Raw genomic sequence first — 17,755 nt, forward strand, 5'->3', positions numbered from 1 at the left:
ATTTTGTATCGTTTACATAATAAATTTTTCTTACGTTTACGTAGTTAACTTCAGCAAATCACAACACTTATGGTAATCGAAGGTCCAAGTCCAATACAGATTCGCTTTCATAAACTTTTCACTTACTTAATATTTCAACCTTAATGTATCAGCTTTGTGCGTACTCGATTATATTTGAAGAACCACTAAATGTTAAATAAACTTGATATATTTTCGTTTGTGAGATTTTTTGCTCTTTAATTTAATACAACCTTAATTAAAATCCAGTTGCACCGCTTGCTTACAAATTTTACCACTTGCAACGCTACCAAAAGTCACAATGACTAGATAAGTGATAAACTACCTTGCAGCATTAGATACAAAAATGTATAGACATTGTGACTATTATAGCGCCGTTGCATAGTCATTGAGGATTCTTCTCCGATTTCATTCAGTTCATCCTAAAATTGAGAAAAAAATAACAAAATTAAACACGATTACTACTAGTACTACCTGTCAAACGAAATCGAGTTCGTTATCTCAAAGACTTGCTGATTTATAGCGAGAAGCTTTAGATCGTAAAATTTTTAAAGCATTTACCTCTTACTTTGGCTAGCTAATTATTAAACAATCAATTTTCAGCTGATTTGTGATCATTTGATGAAATTAAGCATGTAATCAAGTTATTAAATTAAGATCAACATTTATTTTTTCATTTGCAAAATATCTATAATTTTGATTTATAATTTTTTCATGTTAAAGGTATGAATAATATATAATATATATAAGAGTATTCAATTAAATAAAATAATAATAATGATAATGATAAAGACAGTAAATCAATATGCAATAATAAGGAGAATTGGAGAGACAATAATAATATCTTGTAGAATGATATCAATTATTGTAATCCATGGAATGATTTCCAGTGATGTTTTTAAAACAATTCAAACAAACGGGAACTTTTCTCCCCTCCATTTTGATGGATTCGTTGATTGCGACTTTCTCATTATCTGAGATCTTTTTTGCATTTGAATTTCCAGATGATGGATTTACTCCTAATGGGTCATTAAAGGCATCACTTGATTCTTTGTCAGATTGCTTTTTAATTGATTGTTCTGGTAGTTTTGTTATTTCGTAGGCTACTGAGTTTTCTTGTTGAGTCGTTGTTGTTGAGGTTGGTTCATTTTCATTTAATCGATGACCAGGCAAAACCATCTTCTTCTTGATGCAACGGATACAAAAAATCAAGCCACAGGCCCAACAATGAAATCGAACATTAGACTCGGCGAAATCATAAGAACAGGTATGACATTCTTTCGAATTGCGAAGTGATTGCCAATCGAGAGCAACTGATTCCATACAAGAGACTATTTGCTTAACATAATCTTCTTCTTCATTGGTTTCCTCTTTGGTGTTCTCATGAGATTGTTTTTCAACTGGTGAAATATTTTCCGTAGAATTGTATTCTTCCTTATCTGCGGATGAGCTGGACGTTTCATCGGAACCATCTTGTTCGGCGGCTTCTTTTTCAGCTGCTAAACGAGCATCATGATGAGCTTGAAGTCTCATCATGCATTCTTGCACAATTCGTAAGGGTGAATCCACTGAATCAAAAGAGTCACCAAGATATGATAATTTATTAAGCTCATCATCCCCATTGCCTTGAAATAAATCTGATGAGTTTTGTCGAGTTGTTGGTGCAGTTGCTTTCATTTTTTCCTCCTGTGCTTTAATATTCTGTGGATTATCAATGATAAGTAATGTTAATTATTACAAGATCAAGAGATGGATTACGGAAAATTCCCACAAAGATAATTAAAGATATTTACCTCTTGTAGAAACCGAATATGCTCCTCTAAACTCTGGATATGCTTGTATGTAACAGTAATGAGATCTTCATTTGATTCTCGAGGGTGTATTCCAACATCGAATCGGTTATACATGGATCTCCAAAAACGAATTACTTGTGGACAAGTGTTGACATCAAGGAAATCTAATAAATTTTTGGCTTTTTGACGTCTATAATAAAGTGGATTAACATATTCTACTTTATCTGCATCAAACAATGCCCATAAAGAAAAGGTATTTTCTTTGAGCATCCATTCAGATCGTTCTTTATCACAATTACCAATAAAGGTTCCAAATTGACAAGAGTAAACATGATCATGTAGTGTTTGCAAGAATTTCTCGTTAAATTCAAATTCAAAAGGGAATTGTTGAGTTATCTGCCAAACACAGTCAATAAATTGAGTGAAAACAGGAGCTATTTGTTTAGGGTCAGATTGCTGGATAAAACCACAACGCTGGGTAAATTTATGTCCAAAGGCTAACCATTCTTTTTCAATGAGAGCTTCAAAACCGTCAATTGTTCGATAGTAAGGGTCAAGTATTAAAGAAGCAAGTGAGCAAGTTTGTGCAGTACGATCCCAACCATCAGAACAATGAACCATCACAGAAATACCATCACGAACTGAAATTGCAATGAATAAAGCGGCATCCAAAACTGATTTGATATGTTTTAACCAGCCACTAGCTTCTAGGGCACTAAGAAAGGCATTAACTGACGGAACTTTAAGTTCACAGGCTAATGAAAAATAAAAGGCGAATATAATTAGATAAATGTGTGTTCATAAGAAATTTTTGTTAAAATACTCACCATCCATTAATTTTTGTAAGCTCGATCTCATAACATGAATATTTTCTATTGCATAAAAATGGTGTTTAATATTTCCATAATAAGTTTTATCCTCGTAACCTTTTCCGGCAGCTTTATTAGCCATAGCATTTATCTGTGTAAAAGTAAAGATTGTATATTAGAGCTGCACTAATGGATATATTGTAAGTTTAAGGATAAAATAAATAAATAATTACCATTGGGCGTGTATCAACAACGTATAAACATTTTGAACCTTGATTGGCACCAAGAATTGACCGGAGTAGTCTCTCATCGGCAGAACACCTTGTGTTATATAAACCAGGTAAGGGTTGGCTACTACGGCATATGCTAGCTCCATTATTATGGCGATAAGTTAAAACAGGTATTCGAGATTTACTACGAAAAGTGGCACTTTCTCGTAAAGTTTGCTCATTTTCATTGCATGGCACAACCAAATAACGTGGATAAGTATCACATAGAGAATAGTCAACATTAATATCTGTTATGGACCAATCTTCATTGGGAAGTCCCATTCGCATATATTCTTTTCTGATATCAAATTTATTCCATGCAATAGATTTATCATGGCCCAAATCTTCATTGAAAGCCGAATACTGGAAACAAAATAAATCATTGATACTGGTCGGTTGGGAAATTTGAATTAGGCTAACATAAATATCATGAGCATCTTTTTCCTTGGGAATAACAAAGGTAACACAACGAAAATTTTTGCAACGCAAGTGAAGCGGGGTTCCTCCAGTACATGTAGCTAATTTTTCTATGGTACCAAGATGGGAATGAAGGATCCAGCTATCACGCTTACCGTCAGTATCGGTAAAAATAAGATGAGTTGGGGTTAAAAAAAGGGTTCCTAGAACACCTCTGGCACCAGCGCCATACCGACTACTTCCAGAGTTTTGAGAGCTAAAGCGATCCAATTTACGGACACCATCAATCTAGTAAAATCAATAAAATCAAAAAAACAAGTACCAGAATTAAGCAATGGTATTACATATAAAATACATTATAGAGAGGCAAAATCATGGAAAATTTTGTATTTTTTAAGATTAAAATGGGAAGAAAATGTTTTCCATATGATGAATAAAGGAATTGATTAAAGTTAATAATTATACAACCCATAAAAAGATTTTATCTGAGGTGTTTGCATACGGGAAATTGTCTTCTTACCTTAGCTTTTTTGATATAATCCATGATAAAAACAATCTTACAAATGTAAATAAATTAAATAACAAGAAATTAACAATAAAACATTCAACAAATTGGAACCATAAGTCAATCTAATATTTTTGTTATTATCATTATTTTCACAGCAAATGCTCAATGTTTAGCTACTCTTTGGCTATTTACAGTTCAACTCAAAATTCGCGGCTTTTTTTAATTTAACTGTAATTTTGCATTGAGTTATTTTATTTAAAGTAAACAATGTTTGACAAACACGTTGAAATTTTTTTCAAAACTCTAGTTAAATTAATGATGCATTGCATCAAGCTTTCAGCTTCAACCTCATGTAAACTAATTTTCATGTAGATTACATGTTATTTTCACTAATTTTGAGGTAAATGTTACTTTCAAAAATTATTTAAAATCCTTGAATTTATTGTTTTCTTACATTTTACCCTTTCTATTTCTAGTTACGTGATCCAATTCATTAAAATGGGGACAACATGAACACATGATCAGCATATCCAAGCCAAATCTTCTTACCTGATGGCTAGTGAAGCATTACAACGTTAAAGATTCAACTTTACTCCAGCCAATGTCAATTTTGGCTTTCATCAATGACATTCTACATTTTGATTTAAACTCTGAACATCGCTGTAACAAGATTAACCTTCAATTTTGGATTTCATTGAAAAGCTCTTCAACTGTTGAGCTCAAGCTAAAGATACATCTTCTATGCTTCACCTGTTGAATATCAAACATCTCTCAGGATTCACCAAGAGCTGTCCACTCCAAACATATTTCATATCTACGCATAAAAAGCAAATTTATTGAAGTATTCGTTTAAGAAGCTGGTAAATGCTTTTTGTCTGACTATCTAACTCTAATATGTCAAAAGTCGAAAGTCACTGTCGTTTGGTTTGTGAATACAAAATGGTTTCGCATTAACCTGGAAATCAATGGACTTGTTATGAGAAGACCCAAAGCTTATAGTGTTGTGAGAGTCAAGCAATAAGGAATGAGAAACGAGTTTCAAGGAACATAGCTTGCCTCAGATTAGAGTTAAATTTCAATGGAATTCTGAATAAGCTTTGATTAATTTGACTGTCTGGATTCACCAGAAAACAGTTTTCGTGTGTTGGAAAATTAAAAGAGAAACTTTCCCCATAATTTTGATAGGCACTGTACCTGCGAATGGAACAAACAAAAGTACTTACAATGTTTACATCTGCCTTCAACATTCAAGACAATCTAGTTTATCATGTTTCTGGTGTTAGTAATTCAGTTAATTCTAGGTTCACTCTTATCAGCGAAACTCATTAATCAGCATTTTCTTAGTTTTATGACATTATAATGCATTTACTTTAGTCATTTTATTTGCAAATAACGCAGCAATCAGCCAATTTTTTTATTTACCATTTGTTTCTAATTAGTCTCATAATTGTTTATTCATTTTTCTACCATTTCTTTTTATAAAAATCTCTTATTTACGTGTAACATTGGTGCATTCAATCGGTTCAACTTATACTGAATTCACTGAAAAAACCGATCAGAAAGGTAATCTCTTAATACAGATAAATCATTTTCATATCAATAATTTTTTCTCTCACTTTTATTTTATTTTTTTTCTTTGCATAATTTATACAGAATCTAAAAGTTAATGGTCTAATCCACCCTGGATTACAGTCAGGATCACCTTTAAAAGCTACAATTAAACCTTATCAATCTTGTAGATGCCAAACAGAACAGTAATAAAACATGGTAAAAGAGCCAATTAAAGACTTAATATTTATTAACAAATATCAGAGCATCTTGAAGAGTGCATAATTGGTGTCATTTCCAGGAGCAATGCTAATTCCTTCACAAGACAAAGAATCTTCCAGAATCCATAAGTCATCTATTCCAAGCAATCCACACCAAGTTGAACAAAATGAAGACGCAAAAACTGAAGCTCTATGATGGATGAAGAAACAGATTCACATTGATAGAGTCAATAAATCTGCAAATTTTTTCGCAATTTTTCATCTCATTTCTTTCTCATTTGTCCTTGCTTTTTTACAACATTATCATTATCATTCTGATATATTTATATCATGCTATATTATAATTTATAAACATAATATCAAGAAAGTCTCACATTTTCCTCCCCTTTTGCCTTACTAATAAAACATGGTAAAAAATGATACAGTAAAATGACTGACTGACGAATGAATCTCTGCTTATCTTGAATAAACTCCCCTAAAACTCATTTTCCCTTTTCTCTCTCTCTCTCTCTTCTCCCACCTTGCACATCTTAATGAATTATAATTATTATTACAATCAAATCAGTGATCATGTTAGAAGCCTTTTGACCCTTTAGCATTTAACACCCAAGTTCTCAGCCTAAATAAACAAATCTATTCCTTTCTAATGCTTCTCTTTCCTTGTGCTTACATTATCAGTTACGGAACTAGAAACATAAAAACATGGTATTTCAAGGAATCTAAACCTGAATACAAATCATAATCATTATCCTAACCGAAAATATATCTTTATATTACTGTTTCCCCATAATCTTCAATCTCTTTCTCTTCTCCCACTATCTTTCCTCTCCCACTTTTGTAAAGGTATTATGATGATGAGGGAGGCTTTTATTTCCTCAATATTTACACAATTCACAAATAATTCACTTAACTCCACCGAGGAATTGTTGATTGTTTGCAAAAAATTATTTATAAAGTTACTTTAAAGTCAACACATTCACTTCACACCGACAACTCATACCTCCATTCAACTTGTAAATCATATTTTGTCTTGTTACCTTGTTGCCTTCCTCTTCAACAAACATCCATGGTAAATTCAAGTCACAACCCTGGGTTAACTTCAACATTCAACTGATTTCATCCATTGCCTGTGTAATGATACATTTTTGTTGCGCTTCTGGATTGGGTTCAACTGTTAACTACGACTTCCCAAAATCATGCCATTTACTCACCTTTTAGAAGAGTTTCCCTTTCGTTTCTCTCTTTGGTCATCATCATGAAGAGAGCTTATCCGTAGACAGTATTTAATCGTTTCCACTGTCATGGAGTTGCTCTCTTTCTGGTCTGACCTTTACATCACCTTATTGACTCAAAGAGGTATGTAAATGACTATTCAATGATTACGGTGCTAAGTATCGTTTATTTTTATTATGCTTTTCATCATAAGATGAAAGTGGTTTTTTAAACATTGAAAGTTGAGTGACAATCACTTTCAACCATGAATCTTTATGATGTTCAGTTGAATTATTGCTTTGCCAGTCTAACCTTCGAGGTAACAAGTGCAGAACGCAAAAATCTAAATTCAATAACATTAATCAATCTGGTTTTGTTTATCAATTTCGTACAATGCTCATTGAAGGTGTTGCCACAACATTGAATTTATAGCAACACAAAAGAGAAAGAAATGAATGTTGGTTGAAATGACACAATTCAGATTGAATTTATTGAATGGGAAATGAAAATGTTGAAATAACACCCATAATTGATTAAAATTTTTCAAAAAAAGCAATTTATTCACTTTATAAAATATTGAATCATTTAATATAAACGTTTAACTTATTTAAACAAAAGTCGCCTTCAAAAATATCCAATTCTTTGAGTGGAAAAGTGAATCTATTCAATAATTGAACTACAAATGCTGACATTTGATTGTTCATTGCATTTAACTTTTCATATTAATTAAGTCTTTGAATTGTAGGATTCGGTATTGATCAAAACTTGTCACTCAACTCCTCAGTATGGTTAAACAGTTGTGTGAATTAACAAAATTTTAAATGTTTGTCTCCAATTAAAACCTACATTCTGGTTATAAATTGATTATCCTGAAAGGTGGATCTTTGGTAAAAAATCAAAGCAAGAAATAATCAAATCAACCTTGACTGTAAACAATTTAACAACACCAAGTCTTACAAATTCACAACAATACTAAAGGTTTAAAATTGGTGATGTTTTAATTGTGATATTTAACCTAATTTTTATCCTTTTTTTCTAGATTCAAAAAATAATCTGAGAAAACAAAATCTTGTCTTTATGTTTACAAAATTATCAAGATTCATTAACAATCAATCAAGTACGTTGAATATACAGTAAAAAATCGAAACAATTGAGCACAGGTTTGTTTTTTTGCTGGTTGATATTTGAAATAAGTACAAAAATGGAACGTATTACAAATGAAAAATGAAATAAACAATCAAAATGTAATGAAAACAACAACGACAACAACAACAAGCATGATAACAGCAAGTTTACCGTTCCAATTAAAGGTGTGGTTAAATTGATTGAGGTCAAGGAGCAGGAGATGGATGAAAGTTAATGGCTAACAAATTGTGACTAGTTTTTTTGGAGCTATTTCTTTTGTTATGAAATTCAATGTGTTTACAACCATATTGCATCCAATAGACTTTGATAAAAAAATAACAATTTCCATGACAAATTGAAACAATCTCAAGTTGACGGTGTTTTCAAGCATTGCCATTCATCTTACGATATATGCCTCAACACTCGACTCTTTTAATCCACCATCAAAGATTAATTCATAACCTAAAGTACGGATATTTCAGTAGTTCAGTTTTATCTAATCAACTACTCTTTTAAACTATTCAGATAACTGGATAACTTTGAATAGCTGGTAAACGTGTATGTAAATCAAGTTACTTAACATACACTTAAATTGCTGTTAAATTGTTGATGTTATCTTGTGTTTCTTTTCCCTTTTGATTGTTACCAACATTTTTCATTTGTTGTCATAACAAAATTTTTACAATTAATTTAGTTGCTGTGATTATCCAAATGGTCACAATTCAACGGCTTAGGCAAGTTTAACAACAACATCTCTTGTAAATTGTGACAACACCGTAAAAGGGAAGGAAAGCAACGGCAACGCTGACAAACAAGGTTCCAGCGCAAAATATTAAAGATCCTAAGACGGGTGCGAGAAATAATTTACTGGCAAAAACGGCTCCACGAATGGCCTTTCTTTGGATTGGACTTTCCTTCTTGTAGCGATATTTACAGCCAAATATGCTGAACTTCGAATAATGATCGCCAAAAAATTTCAACCGACGAAGAGGTTCACCACATCGATAGCAAAATCCAGTTTTACATCTGTTACAATGCATATGATCACAGCCTCCACTTTTTTGGATAAAAGTCTGTTGGAAAAAGATAATCAAAGAAAAGGAATTAAAATTTTGCTATTTAAAAGTAAAGGTTAATTTGATAATTATTTTTGGGTATTTTATTTTTTGGGTGTTAATTGTTTATTAAAACAAGTGGCATAAATGTCCATGAGAGGAAACATGAAATACTAAGGTAAATACGGAAATGTATAGTTCCTTGTCTGGATTTAACAGCCAATCTAAAATTACCTATTCAAGATAACCTTGATTATTGATGATTGATTGTTGTTAATGAATGTTTCGGTTTCTATCAATATTAAACTTGATTACTTTGTACTCGATTACACTTAAAGGTTATTGGAGATCAATTTATTCAACTTTTTGAAAAGCTGTTACAAGGATAAGTTGGACGATGACTGAAGAGTAAAATCAACTTTAAATCAACTTGTAATGTTAGACAAGGACTTATTACGCCATTGGATTACCTTGCATTTTGGACATCGTTGAGCATTTAGTTGACCTTGACTTAGCTGCTTAGCCCAAACTTTGAGAAGACGATCACCTTGTCGATATTGTCCACAGGTTAATCCTTGGTGCCAAGGAGCATGGCACAAGAAACACCAATAATATTGACATTCATCACATTTTACTCTGAAAGTGAAAAGAGAAAAATAATTCATTAAAATCTTTATCTTGTTTACTGACAAGTTGAACATAAAAATTGACCAACAGAAGCAATTGGTTTTCCCAGAAACAAAACAAGTCAATGACCATTGTCCTAAACACTATGGCAATGTAATTAGGCAACAATTGAGTAAATTTACCATTTAGTCGCTAAAATAATATAACCTTGTACTAACCATCAAGTAATTGGCAAGTAAATTGTTGAGTAAATTATGTAACAATTTGATGGTCAATTAGATGTGAAGTGAAGACGCGACAATAAGATGATACAAATTGTGCTATTTATGAATCTGATTTCTGGTTACCTTATGAAATGGTTTTATATGTATCAAGGTATCTTGAGATTCTTGAAACTGATTGACATTTGCAAGGAAGAGGAAGTAAGATGTAATTTATTAATAAATAAGGAAGAGATGTGAAAGTGGAAAGTAAGGTTAAGCTATTAATTAGTATCATTAGCTTTTTGTTTTTGTCTTTACCTTGATTAAGATTTAAAGATTGAAGGAGTTGCAATTTAAAGGCAATTCATTAACAATTAAATTTTGTTTCAAATAATAAAGGAAGTTGGAAAAAAGATCATCAAAATGGTCAATGTTGAGGAGCATCACTAAAATAAAGATTAGGTCAAGGTAAATGAGCAAACAAGTTATTGAAGGTTACTTATTCATTGAACAAAAATATACTCAGATATGAAACTCGTACGAGGTAATCAGCAATTCATGAAGAATCGTGAATAAAATATCAAAGGTAAAATAAAATTGAGAAAACTGGGAAAATAAAAGAACCAGAATCAAACCATTATCACTCTTAATGAACAATAATTTTGCTCATTTTTTCGATCATTTTATTCCATTGCTTCGTTGATAGTGATTCTAATTGTTAGGTAACAATAGACAGTTAATGAGGAATTGATTGTTATTAGACTAAAAATGGCTGAAAATTGTATTGAAAATTAGCTCTAAACTGATCGCTGACAATCTGATGAAGGACAGTCATTAATTGGTCAGAAAAATTGATTGCAACCCTTCGAGTTAATTGGCTTTGGTAAATTAGGAAAACACGATTAACTAATCAAGATAAATTGTTTGGCTAGACATTTTTTTACTTTAATGATGAATCAATTTATTGACAATTATTTTACCTTGAAAATGATCAGCAGTAAAATGTAGCAAAACAGACAAATTATCATAGAAACTTGTTTTCATGAATTATTTATTCATTATATAATATCGATAACAACCAATGAAATGAATCACTTATTGTTTTGTGCAAATGATGATACAATTTAATGAATCCTTTTTCATGATTCAATCCATTTCTTGGACTCTTGCATTATTTGGGTTTTCATGGTTAGTTAATCTAGTTTTCATTTGGAGGTAAAGGTTTGTTTAGGAACAATTAAGCAATTTCATTAGATTTGGAAAACAATTTGAGGCAATCAAATGGGACGAGATGAAGGGTTACAAATTGTGATTAAAATACGGTTAAATCAATTAAGGAAACTTGTAAAACAAAAGTAAGTAAAGCTGGAAAAAATAAACGCAAATGTTTCGAAGTGAGTATTTTTAAAATGCTTAATCTGGTTCACAGAATCAAAATCACAATCAACTAACTTTCCTTATTGAACTTAATTCAATTGTAGCTTTGCCTTTTTTATGCTTTCACCACTAATTCAAATAATGAATGATTAGCTTTTTTGAAAAAAAAGATGAATTTTTTTAAGTTTAATTCAATCCTTCTCTTCATTAACAATTTGCTGTCTTAATTGATTTTTACCAGAAAAACTCTTTTGGTTTGAGATAGATTCTGGTTTGTCTTGGTAATTATTTAGGTTTGGTTGTCAGTGGGTTACTGGGTTTTCTGAGTTTGAATTGCTATCACTAATTGCTTCATTTGCTCTGGCGTTTGAGCGTTCAAGTATTTGGGTGTTAAGTTGGACAATCTAGATTAGCTAGTGTAATTGAAATATTTAGCAATTAGAGAGAAAAAGATAATTGTTTGAAATTAAGTAGAGTTGGAACTTAAATTGGAATTGAAATGTAGACATTTTTCAATTAGCAAGTAAAATGTGACACATAATTCAATCAGCAAATCATGACTGTCCATTAACTTCAAAGCAGTATAATTGCAACAATTGATTTCCTTGCACTATGGACAATCATTAATAAATCATTACTGAATTTGAATGGACTGGACTTGAGTGATTTGTAGGATCATGTGAAGGGAAATTTTGACCATCAAAGAAAAGAAATTATCTTTGCAAAGGTAAATTTGATCTAACGATTTTAAGAAAACGATTTTTAGTGGCATTTTGCGATTAAATCATCTAATCATTTCTTGGGGCAAGTTTACAGAATCAAATATGGGTAATTTGAAAGACTTGTCGTTAAACAATATTTCGATTAAAATCAAACCTTGGATATAAATACCAGCAATATAAATTGACAATTGAAAAACTGGTAAACCGATTTGCATTTAATATTACTCTGGTTTATGATTTTACAGCGGCTGTGAAATACAAGAAGTAGTCAAGGATAAAGAGCTAAAAAACGGTTGAAATTAACTAAGTTAAATCATATTAATCAGAGATAGCCATGAAAATTGATTGTGAATAAAGGAGGAAAAATTGCCAGAGAAAAAGATTGAATTGGTTATGAAATGAAAGATTGAATAACCTGGTTTAGTCAGAGGCAATGAGGGAAAGAGATTGTGATTAGTAGAAAGTGAAAACCAAGGTGAGGTGCATAATAAGGACTTTGTTTAAAAATAATCCTAAAGCAAATGTACAATGAATAAGGGTTCAGACTTAGCCAGAAGGTTGGCTTGTTAACGATAACACTTTGAAAAATATGTAAGCTGTCATGTTACTGGAGAGACTTGGAAAAGAAACGCAATAATCCAAAGAAAGGAACAATAAACATAAATTATTGGTCCCATGATAAACTTAATTTTTGTTGAAATTTCTACATTGCAGTTCCATTATATTCTTACCTTGAACTTGTAGAATCTTTTTTAACCATTTTCTTCATTGTTCTCAGTTGCTGGCTGTTTTTCAATGTATACATAGTTGAACAGGAGGGACATGTTTTAGCGAGAAGGTTACAGTTGTTTTCTTGAATGAGACGGAAATAAATATCTCTTAACTTGGAATCTAAAAGGGAAGCAATTTCCTCTGGATCAACGGGAAAATGACACTGAATGTTGATGCACTCGATTCTCATGGAGCCCATCTCAACCTGAGAGGCAAAATATTGCCGCAAACAATCGGTACAGGTGGCATAATCACAGCAAGAACGACGAGCCAAGGCTAAATTCTGGTAACAAATTTTACACTCTTCTTCAGACTCGGATCCAATGTCGAGTATTAACACTCCACCATTATCAAGTGTAACATTGCCATCAACAAATGAAGGTAAATCCGTTGAGTTTGTAGATGAGTGTGTTGATGAAAGTGGCGATGGCGGTGGTGTAATGATGGCATAAGTTTCCATTAAAATTAATTATGTACAAAACAATTAAAGGCACAGACACAGAGAAACACAGAAAGCTAAATCCAATGGAAATAGAAAAATAAAGAAAGAGAAAAAATAAAGATAGCCAAAAAAATGAAGAGACAGAAGAAACAAGAGTAACTGTTGGCTGACTGATTACCTTCTTGTTGTTTTGCCGTTGTTTTTGGATGAAAATTATGTAGCTGTAGCTGCTAATTGTTACTTGTCAACAGCTAAGATGGGATTTAGTTATCAAAGTCGGCTGTACAATTGTTAAAAATGATTAAAGTTAAGTTAAATTGTTTCTGTTCACAATTGAAAAGAGAGAACAAGTGAAACATGCATTGAGATGAAGCGGTAAACAACGAGAAACAAAAAGTAGGAGGGAAAGTGAGAAGTAAAAGGCGTTCGGCTTAGCTTTCAATGTCAACGAGTTTACTAAAAAAATCTAAGCTCACTTTCAGCCTTATTTAACCAGTCTTGAATTAATTGCTGATTAACATTTGTTCATCTAGTTACCAATTTAAACTAAATATGTAATACTGCGTCGCTCACTTCGTAAACAAACTTAATCGATAAATTTTCAGTTGTAACACATAAAACCATCATTTTTATCGTGATTATTGTCAATACAACTAAAGGGTGTCAAATTTAATTCCAAGCAAACTGGTGGAGCTTACTATCTTTTTATCACAAATTAAAATAGATAAGCACAGATATCATAAATCATAGACACAAACCATTTGGTCACTTTATTTTCCGTTTTCACCTTTGTTGCTTTTTGTTTTAAATATCTGTGCTTATCTATTTTAATTTGTGATTAAAAGATAGTAAGCTCCACCAGTTTGCTTGGAATTAAATTTGACACCCTTTAATTACATTTACCTTCACTTAAACCATTAACAACACCATCATCTTATCATCAATTACATCGCAAACAAATTTTCCAATTTACTTTCATTTTTTGCACTTTTTTTGTCCTTTCTTGACAATTCTATTAACTTTTTTGCTTTGATTGTCGTTCAACCAATCAACTTACAATCAATAATGCATCTCTAACTGCCTTGGTCAATAACATTAGTGTCAATGATACCAAAAGGCTACTTTTCTAGCAAATTCTCGTTTTAGAGGAAATTTCCAGCCAATCATCATTTTAATTTCATTGTTTGTTTGCATTTTATGAACAATTTAAAAAGATAAATCAGTCAAAGTCTTTATTGTGATCAAGTCTAGATCATGATTAACCTTTAATCACCATTTAAACACAACTGGTAGCTAATCTGATATTTGATCTTTGTTTTGTAAATGTCTCTTTTTGCAAATCTATTGGTAATCTGTATTCATACAAAGCTAAATTCACAATTTATTAATTTTGACGTTTAAGGTGCAGGTTAATTATTTGTCTAAACAGATTTGTAATCAATAACAAAGTAACAAAAAAGGTAAAATTAACTATTCAAATTGAACAATTTACTGGTTTAAAGTTGATCTCAAACACTTAAGCATTCACAGCTAGACTAGTTTCACCCAAATTTTGGATGCAACAATTATTCTCACTCATAATTGGAAACTTCCTCAATTTTGCTTGGCTAATTGCTACAATTTGACCTTCAATAATTGGCGTACGTTGACATAGGTAAATAAGTGGATCAAACGAGATCAAAAATTAAGAAAAAATATAATCAACTTTATATAATTAAACTAAAAGGTTACAATGATTAGATTAAAGTGTATTAAGATCTAGGATCGATTAGTTAAAATCCATTTGATATGGGACGCTTTGTGCTTAGTGAAGATGAAGATAAGCATGAAGCGACAGTTTTACATTGACAAGCACATTCAGTGTGCGATACTACTTCAAATTGATTAACTTCTCTGGTGACTTTGCCTTTCTCCATGGTGTAGACTGCAGCCTAAAACAGAATAGAATAAAAATCAATTAATCGATGTCATGTAAATCAACTTTCAATCAAATCTTACTGAAAAATTGTAAACATGTTTTTTCACTGGTAGACAGTCAAATTGCCACGAGAAGCATGCTTGAGGACAACGTAAAACTTGCACTGATGATGGATTGTAGATTATTTCTGGTTTATTGATATTACCAAATTTGACAACAGTCATCACTGGTTTACAATCGGTGCTGCCATTATCGAAAACGTGACCTGCAGTTTCTAACGAAAGTAAAATAGAAGAGTTAAATGGATATTCACTGAGTTATGCAGATCAACATACGACATATTACTTACTCTCTAAATTAGCTTTAATTATCGCTTCATCAGCAGTAGTGTTGGTACCAATTATGACATTTTGGAATAGATTTACGGTAGTCAGTTTATTTTCCTGAGTAAAAAATGAATTAGAATTAGATGAACTCTATAAGTTTCGCTTATTACCTTAACATTTGATTTAAAGAAACTCGAGGAAAAAAAGTCAATCATTCTATTCATGGGTTCATCAGGAACATTGTACGAATGAGGAACGGTCACCTCATTTCCACTGACTGCTTGGCGTTGATAAGTATTTCGTGAGTATTCACTTCGATACTGATCTCGATCAGGTTGATAATCAGGTTGATAATTGGGTTGATAATTGGGTTGATTTTGGCGTGAATTTTGAGGCACAACTGGACGATTCCTAGGAATGTTTGGTGATACCAATGGAGCAACGGCTGATGAAAAAATTGGCCCAGCCATTGGAGCTGGTAATCGAGATGGTAGGGGCCGAAATTGAGGTGGCAATTGAGGTGGCAATTGTGGTTGCAATTGTGGCACCATCAGTGGTGGTGGTAAACTTTTATAGCTCAATGATTGAGTAAATTCTGGGTCTGCACCAATATTCCTTCGAACATTGGGTGAGTAACCTTGATTAATAAGTAACTGGTGATTAAGAGGCTGACTGACTGAACGTCCATACGTCTGTGGTTTTGTGTAAAGATGTTCACTATAACCAGTGTCATTCAAAATGTACGAACGAGAATAATGCGTTTCTCCATCGGGTAAAGTTGTAATTTTATGATACCCAGAATATTGACGTGGCTCATGCTGTGGACGATAATGTTGACCATTTATAGCTGTAATGACTAGAAGATGACACACATAAAACAATAAAAATGACAACGAATTAGTACGATTAAACATTTTAAACAGCTAATGAAATAATTAAATTATAAGTAAAACAATAAAAAAATTAATACTCTAATAAAAAAGGGAAGTTTAAACACCAGTGACCAGGAAATAATCATTTTAACCCTGGATTTCAATTTATATTTATAGAAAGAGTTTAATTTTTGCTTAAAATTGATTGGTTTAATTTGAAAATTATTTGATTAAACGTTTTTTTCTATCAAGATTACAGCAAATAGCAAAAGGTTTAAGTTTTTTAAGTTCGATGTATCGAATTAATTCAATATATCGAACTGCACCGGTGCTTAGTGAATGATTCAAATTGATTGCACATGTTAATCAGCTGACTTTTTTGAATCAACTTTTTCCATGTTTTTTTTGTCAAATTTTCTCCATTTTGAGTTTTAATTAAAATTCTTGTTATGTCGGCAGTTAATGGATGTGTTGCGTTTATAACTGGAGCTGCCTCTGGCCTTGGTAAAGCTACTCTAAAACATTTATTGACCAAAGGAGCTCGTGGAGTATACTGTTTTGATACTCAAGCTTTTCCTGAGGAGGTGGAAAAAAGAGACAATTTCGCCTCATTTCGAGGGGATGTGAGAAGTGAAGAAAATGTTTCTGCTGCTTTGGAGGAGTGCTATAAAAAATTTGGAAAGATTGACACTGTAGTTAACTGTGCTGGTGTTTCTGTTGCTTTTCGCTTATTCAATTTTAAGAAAAACAGAGCCCATGACTTGAAAGATTTTGCCGACGTTTTTCAAGTCAATTGTCTGGGAACTTTCAATGTAAATCGCTTAGCTGCTGGTTATCTATACAAAAATACACCTGATGAAGCCAATGGATTACGAGGCTTAATTATTAATACCTCTGGTAATGCTGCTTTTGATGGACAAATTGGCCAGGTTGCTTATTCTGCCGCAGCTGGAGCAATCAATTCTATGACTTTACCTCTGGCTCGTGATCTTGGAGTTGTTGGTATTCGTTGTTTGACGATATCATGTGGATACTTTAAAACTCCTCTCTTAGCCCATCTTCCAAAGAATATCTTAGATTTTCTGGAAAACTCAACTTTGTGTCCAAAAAGATTAGGAGAACCAACAGACTATGCAAGATTAGTGGAGGCTATAATGGATAATGAATATTTGAATGCAACAGTAATTAAGTTAGATGGTGGAATGCGTATGTTTTTGTAGATTTTTTTGCTACGCATTTAACTATAATATTTGAATACAAGACCTGGCCAAGTCTGCATTTTCATTAGTTTTTCACTGAAATCTTTAATAACAACTGTTAGTCAAAATATGTAAATAGTAGATACAGAATAAAATGAATTTAGTATAATTCGTATTATTAAGAGCACTTAATTTGCCAACAAACCCGGTCATCTGAAAAACGAACTAGCTCGGGTCGATAAAATGGTCATAGCATTCATTTTCTTGAAAAAGATTCTGAATTGAGACGTCTTTTAAAATCAAAACCAAAGCTAAGCCATTGC

At 32.0% G+C, this 17,755-nt stretch overlaps 4 protein-coding genes and 2 long non-coding RNA genes across 6 annotated transcripts; 3 read left to right on the forward strand and 3 right to left on the reverse strand.

Annotated features, from left to right (window-relative positions):
* Positions 1-662: 662 nt before the first annotated feature.
* On the reverse strand, positions 663-4,086 carry Mtmr6 (Myotubularin related protein 6). The gene is made up of 5 exons (XM_015927445.3): positions 3,827-4,086; positions 2,854-3,594; positions 2,639-2,771; positions 1,812-2,566; positions 663-1,719 (listed from the first exon to the last, which is right to left on the reverse strand). Exons 1-5 carry the CDS (start codon positions 3,848-3,850, stop codon positions 877-879), a joined length of 2,496 nt encoding a protein of 831 aa, XP_015782931.2. The 5' UTR covers positions 3,851-4,086; the 3' UTR covers positions 663-876.
* Positions 4,073-5,837, forward strand: LOC107360725 (uncharacterized). Its single transcript, XR_001568357.3, has 3 exons — positions 4,073-4,214; positions 4,291-5,377; positions 5,468-5,837. It is a non-coding gene; the product is annotated as an uncharacterized LOC107360725 (long non-coding RNA).
* A 1,931-nt stretch (positions 5,838-7,768) lies between these two features.
* LOC107360715 (E3 ubiquitin-protein ligase RNF217) lies at positions 7,769-13,459 on the reverse strand. Its single transcript, XM_015927433.3, has 4 exons — positions 13,296-13,459; positions 12,636-13,191; positions 9,446-9,611; positions 7,769-8,993 (listed from the first exon to the last, which is right to left on the reverse strand). Exons 2-4 carry the CDS (start codon positions 13,133-13,135, stop codon positions 8,661-8,663), a joined length of 999 nt encoding a protein of 332 aa, XP_015782919.1. The 5' UTR covers positions 13,136-13,191; positions 13,296-13,459; the 3' UTR covers positions 7,769-8,660.
* LOC149094268 (uncharacterized) lies at positions 8,993-9,862 on the forward strand. Its single transcript, XR_016199347.1, has 2 exons — positions 8,993-9,153; positions 9,314-9,862. It is a non-coding gene; the product is annotated as an uncharacterized LOC149094268 (long non-coding RNA).
* A 1,342-nt stretch (positions 13,460-14,801) lies between the features above and the next one.
* On the reverse strand, positions 14,802-16,367 carry LOC107360821 (uncharacterized). Its single transcript, XM_015927543.3, has 4 exons — positions 15,532-16,367; positions 15,385-15,478; positions 15,116-15,309; positions 14,802-15,048 (listed from the first exon to the last, which is right to left on the reverse strand). Exons 1-4 carry the CDS (start codon positions 16,273-16,275, stop codon positions 14,890-14,892), a joined length of 1,191 nt encoding a protein of 396 aa, XP_015783029.2. The 5' UTR covers positions 16,276-16,367; the 3' UTR covers positions 14,802-14,889.
* A 133-nt stretch (positions 16,368-16,500) lies between these two features.
* On the forward strand, positions 16,501-17,601 carry LOC107360644 (3-hydroxyacyl-CoA dehydrogenase type-2). Its single transcript, XM_015927345.3, has one exon. It carries the CDS (start codon positions 16,683-16,685, stop codon positions 17,451-17,453), a length of 771 nt encoding a protein of 256 aa, XP_015782831.2. The 5' UTR covers positions 16,501-16,682; the 3' UTR covers positions 17,454-17,601.
* Positions 17,602-17,755: the final 154 nt, after the last annotated feature.

The sequence above is a fragment of the Tetranychus urticae genome, chromosome 2, assembly GCF_039701765.1.
Source record: "Tetranychus urticae isolate SD_2017Ah chromosome 2, NJAU_TeUrti_SD_1.0, whole genome shotgun sequence".
NCBI classification, from domain to species: domain Eukaryota; kingdom Metazoa; phylum Arthropoda; class Arachnida; order Trombidiformes; family Tetranychidae; genus Tetranychus; species Tetranychus urticae.